This window comes from Delphinus delphis, chromosome 14, assembly GCF_949987515.2.
Source record: "Delphinus delphis chromosome 14, mDelDel1.2, whole genome shotgun sequence".
Classification (NCBI taxonomy): domain Eukaryota; kingdom Metazoa; phylum Chordata; class Mammalia; order Artiodactyla; family Delphinidae; genus Delphinus; species Delphinus delphis.
The window spans coordinates 71,110,952-71,116,089 of NC_082696.1; the positions used below are offsets into that span (position 1 = coordinate 71,110,952).

Below are 5,138 nucleotides of genomic sequence, written 5' to 3' on the forward strand. Positions count from 1 at the left end.
CTCTTCAGAAAATACCTGTTCTTTCAACTTACTACTGGGCTGCTTGAGGTAAAAGCAAGTGAAAGAAAATTGTCCTGTTCAAGAGGGTTCTGTGAAGACCTCAGATAGGCTCCCTCCAAGCCTTCTCAAGTTCTCAGAAGGATGGCATGTAAGCAGACATACATAGAAACTCACAGGCAACATATTTCTGATTTCATATAGGGATGTTTTTGAAGTCCTTATGTTATGGTGCATCAGCTCATCCAGCCCACTCTTCAATCCATCATGCGAGTATCCTCAGCCCTTAGCCTAACATAATAGACCAACAAGGAATGAAAAGCAGAGAACATATTTGAAGAAATACTGATTTAATTAAGTTAAAAAAAAAAGACACTAGCATTTATAATGAGCATCGTTTCCAAATAACCATTTAAAAATATAATGTATACGTCATCAGGGTTCTTGAATTACAAGCAATAGAGACTGATTCTGACTTTGAAGGAAAAAAGGGGGCAGATGTTAGGTAGCTCAAAGGAGGTTTTGGCCAACTGAGCATTCCGTAGGCCAGAAAGGAGGGTGGCATTAGGGATTCAAGCAGCAAGAGCTCAAAACCATCTCCCCCTCTCCCAGAGAAGGGGCATTTCACCAGGGTAAGTGGTGTGTGTGTGTGTGTTTGGGGAAGGTAGGGGAGGTGCCTGCTCCTATCAGGCTAGGCAGACAACACCAGAAGTGTATCTGCTATACATACAAGCCGAGCTTTGAATTATCATTACGTGTATATATATTTTTTCTATGAAACCTACATTTCTATTAGTGCTTCTGATAGGAAAAAGCATTGGTGCATGCTCCTATTGGACCTGTCAAAGTAGGTTCTGAAAAATTATCATCAGAAAGAGCTCCAGAAGCAGTAAAGCATTCATAAACCAGAATTTATTCCCTTCACTTGAATTATGTAAATAATTTTTGTTCCATGTTCTTTAAACTTCTCTCTCTGTGGCTACTTTTGCTCATTTAATCATAGAAAACCCTCTCGGAGTGGCTTAGGCTCATATTAGGTGGATGGCATCTATTCCTGTCTCAGTTCAAAGGGAAAAAAGTTAACAGGGTTACATCTGTTTAGGGCCTGAAAACTTGAGAATGCTAATTATACTTCTTATGGCCTTGGGGAGATTATATGGGAAATTGAACTCTATACTATGTTGTTTTCAGTCCTGGTAAAGATTGAGAAATGAGTCTTTGGCAACGTCAGCCCTATTTCTTCCCTTTGTATTTAGGGAAAGTGAGGCCCCAGCTTGAGCCCCAGGCACATGCAAAGCCAGGATTAAAACGTGACTAGGCAAGGTGGAAAAGCAGGCAAGGCAGGCCCACCGCAAGAGCCTTGGTTTGAGGGTCTGAGTTGCGCCGTGACAGGAGACTCATTCTGATGAGCTAAGAAGAGCGCAGGGAAGGACAGAGTGGACCCCGTTCCCAGGCCTCACGGTTAGGAGAGTCAGCTTAGTGCAGGGTCTGCTGTTTGTCACGTCCTGGCCCTGCCCGGACATGTGTCTGCATCCTAGACACAGACTAAAACCAGACACCGGAATGGACGGTTTCATCAAAGATTCTGTAAGTGCCACCAGCACACGCAGGAATTTTGGCATCTAACGTCATCATGAGATGGGGAGTGAAGCATCCCCTCCATGTGGCTAAATTTCAGCACCCAGCTTTGGTGTTCTGAGGGGACCAGGACGTCGGTGGGGTGCTCCCCGGGAGAGGGCAGTAGTAGCTAAAGAGAGAGTGGGAAACCAGAGAAAGCTGCAGAGAGGCAGCTCACGACCTTATGTCCTCCCTTACTGCAGGTGAGACTCCCAGAAATTCCTGGAGAGGGGTAGCAAGAGCTACTTAAATAGGAGCTATTATCATTAAACTCTCATTTTGAAGCAGGCAGGTGAAGCTTGTGGAGCTTGAAAGTTTCAGAAGAGATGGCAGTGACATCAGCAAAATGTAGAGCCTGACTTTTGTCCTCTAGGAAGGTGATGGTACAGGGACATCCACAGTGGTCCTCTCCCAAACTCCTTGCCCCACAGAGTGATGCAAACTGGCACAGGGACGAAGACCCATGCGCACTACTGGTGGGGCTGCGTGGACAAGAAACCACATCTTGTTCTGTGGAGAAGAACCCAACTAAGAATATTGGTACATGATCCTTAGTATTGTCAATCAACCGATGTAACAACACGGCGTGGTGTCACCACCATTAGAGTCAGGATTTGGCTTTATGAAAAGAAAAAACCCAAACAGGGAGTTTAAGTTAAAGTGAGAAACGTGGTAAACACGTGCTCTCTCTTTGTTCTGATTTTAAACTTGACTTAGAAAAATGTGGGGTGTCACCTGCATGCTAGCAACACGAAAAGGAGAAATGTTATTCATATTTATGAGTTCGGAGCTGCAATTTGACTACTGCCATTAAACTGGGCTTTGGACTCCTTTTTAATCAAATTAGCTTCACTGGTTTAACTGACAGACAGGTTTTTATTAATTTACCATTAAATAGCTTTCAGTTAACACAAGTACATAGAGGTAACATCACAATTGCACTGTTATAAAGTTAAAAGCCTTCTGTGTTTCATTTCCAGGGAAAAATGCTGGAGCTAGGTTCCCCACAGATGATGCTTAACAGCCACTGGTCCTTTTATTTTGGTCTTACTAACAGAAATACTAACTTAGCGAGATTACAAGCATAGGTCTCTTAATAGCTTCCTAGGAGTCAGAACTTTTGCTTTCGATACCAAATAATATCTGGAAAACATGCTCACTTTTGTGTTTTTTGAGAAATTCTAAGAACTGGCCCAGATTCATGTGATAGTCATTCCTTAAGCCATAGTCACCATGGGCCTCAAGAAGTAATTCTTCAAAAGAATGGAAAAGGCGCAGGTCCTCCCCATTTCCTTCGGTTTCGATACTCTCGGCATGCTTACAGGAAATGTGTTTCCAGTTGGGATACCTAATTGTGTGCCAGAACTCCTCACAGTGCTCTTTGAAGCCTTCCACACAGATTATCCCCGGCTTTCCCGTCATGCAAAATCCTGTCACATCTAACCTTTTCCCGATATCCAGAATCTTCTTTCGTAGGTCCTGCTGATATATATGGTGACTGTAGATCCACATTCGGAGGAATGTGTTCTTCACTGGCTTTGCTTGTGCAGATGGTTCATACACGAGCTTCCTGTTCAGGAAGTAGGAGGCACTGTTGTCCTGCAACCACTGGATGGCTGCACACACACACAGCTCACCTGGATCAAAAGTCCCTATGTAAGAAGTGAGACCTTTGTTGAGAAGGAGCTGCTGTTGTCTGTCAAGTTCGGATGACCGTCCAAATAGCTGCAGTGCTGCGTAGGGGTAGCTGTGAGGCATGGTTACTTGCAAGTCAATTTTCACCTTAAAATGAAAATCAAATAGATTTAAGTACCGTAAACTCACATAAGCTAGTTTATCCATGGCCACTGCACGATGCTGATAAATGTCATAGTTACTGCTACTATTACGTGTCAGCTATGTGCCAGACACTGCACAATTTTACATATGTAAATTCCTTCCATGTATGCATTCATTCATTCCCATATTCATCCAACACCTACCATGTGTCAGGTACCCCATACTGAAATAAAGAAGTGAAGAAGCTAGACACTAGTTCTGCCCTTCATGGACAGAAGCCGAGAGCCCAGTGAAGGAGACAGACGTTAAACAAATAATTATACACAGCAAGTATTTCATTGCAAAGGTGAGAAGCATTGCCATAGAAAAGTACAGGGATCCACTGAAAGGTGGAACCAGAGGGATTGCATCCAGTCTGGGGAGCCAGGGAATTCCTCTGAGGGAATGACGCCCAGAGGCTGACTAGGAAGTAGCTAGCACAGCGGTTCTCAAATGCCTGGTCCACTTGTTACTTGGGCTCTGCTAAAGTTGCTGGAGATAATGGATCAGAAGGTGAAGGTAAATTCATTTTCAGAATTTAGATTTTCTATCTGTATTTGCTTTCAGTGTCATGGTGCCATCAAAGAAACATTCACTCCTTAAAAGCCAGTTTTGCTAAAGACAATATTTAGGTTTGTGAAGATCGTAACATATGTACATGATAGTCCATACTACAATAGCAACATTGGTAAAAATGGATGAGTGAATAGAATAAAAATGGCAGTAGAAGACTGCAAGATGTGTTTAATAAAAACACTAGGCATATTTATTAGAAAAAACACTAGGCATATTGGTATAAAAGGTGTGCATATGTATGTAAAATTCAAGATCTTTATTGAAAACAACTTACAGGTCATCCCATATTTTGCTGGAATATCCCATATATGCATCTGGAATATTCTCTATTTACTTCCTGGACAGGAAGCTCAGGTTCCAAGTGTTTCCAATATAAACTGGGCACCTGGAAACAATTAAAACCACTCAGGGCACCTACCTTGGGCTCCTCGATCTGGAGTGTAATCACAAATTCGATTTTTGGTGGCAGTGCCTCCCTTGTGCCTTCCAAATATCTCTTTATATTCGTCAGGGCATTGACATCTTCAAGTTTTACTTCTCCTTGGTTAGGAAACATAGAAAACAGCATTTCCATCTCCAGCAGCTGAAGTTGAAGGCATTCGTTCATTGAAGCGGACATGCTGACTTGAAATCAACCTGTCAGGAAAACCGGAAGGGCCCAGGGACACTGGATTTGTCAACGTCAGCGGTGTCCAGAGGAATTTCCCGCAGCTCCCTTTCCGTGGAAGCAGCTTTGCAGGAGCGCTATTACGCGTCGAGAGCTAGGGGCACAAACCGGGACACTTACACTCTTCTGCTTTATCTCCTGGCCCCCAAATCTAGTATACGCGACATCCTCCAAGATACGTCGTTGAAATTCAGATTCCCAGTCCCTTTATCCCCAGCCCCCGCTTCCGATCTGGATCAGGGAATCCGGACTCTCAACAAGTGTTCCGAATTATGCAGTTGCAGGTGGTTGGGCAACCACCACCTGCAGACGCTCTGCAAGCCTGAATTCTGGGAAAGGCGAGGGGCCCAGCCTCCGAATCCCACCCAGGTGTCGGGCTTGGGCGGAGCTGGCCGCTGCGGCGAGGGAAGCCCGCAGTGCCGGCGGGGCGGAGCTCCGCCTCCCCCGGCTCCCAGGTCTCCGG

At 44.5% G+C, this 5,138-nt stretch overlaps 1 protein-coding gene across 1 annotated transcript; it reads right to left on the reverse strand.

The window, feature by feature from the left end:
• Nucleotides 1-2,456: 2,456 nt before the first annotated feature.
• On the reverse strand, nucleotides 2,457-4,988 carry RWDD2A (RWD domain containing 2A). The gene is made up of 3 exons (XM_060030291.2): nucleotides 4,796-4,988; nucleotides 4,427-4,644; nucleotides 2,457-3,396 (listed from the first exon to the last, which is right to left on the reverse strand). Exons 2-3 carry the CDS (start codon nucleotides 4,625-4,627, stop codon nucleotides 2,719-2,721), a joined length of 879 nt encoding a protein of 292 aa, XP_059886274.1. The 5' UTR covers nucleotides 4,628-4,644; nucleotides 4,796-4,988; the 3' UTR covers nucleotides 2,457-2,718.
• Between the last annotated feature and the right edge of the window lie 150 nt (nucleotides 4,989-5,138).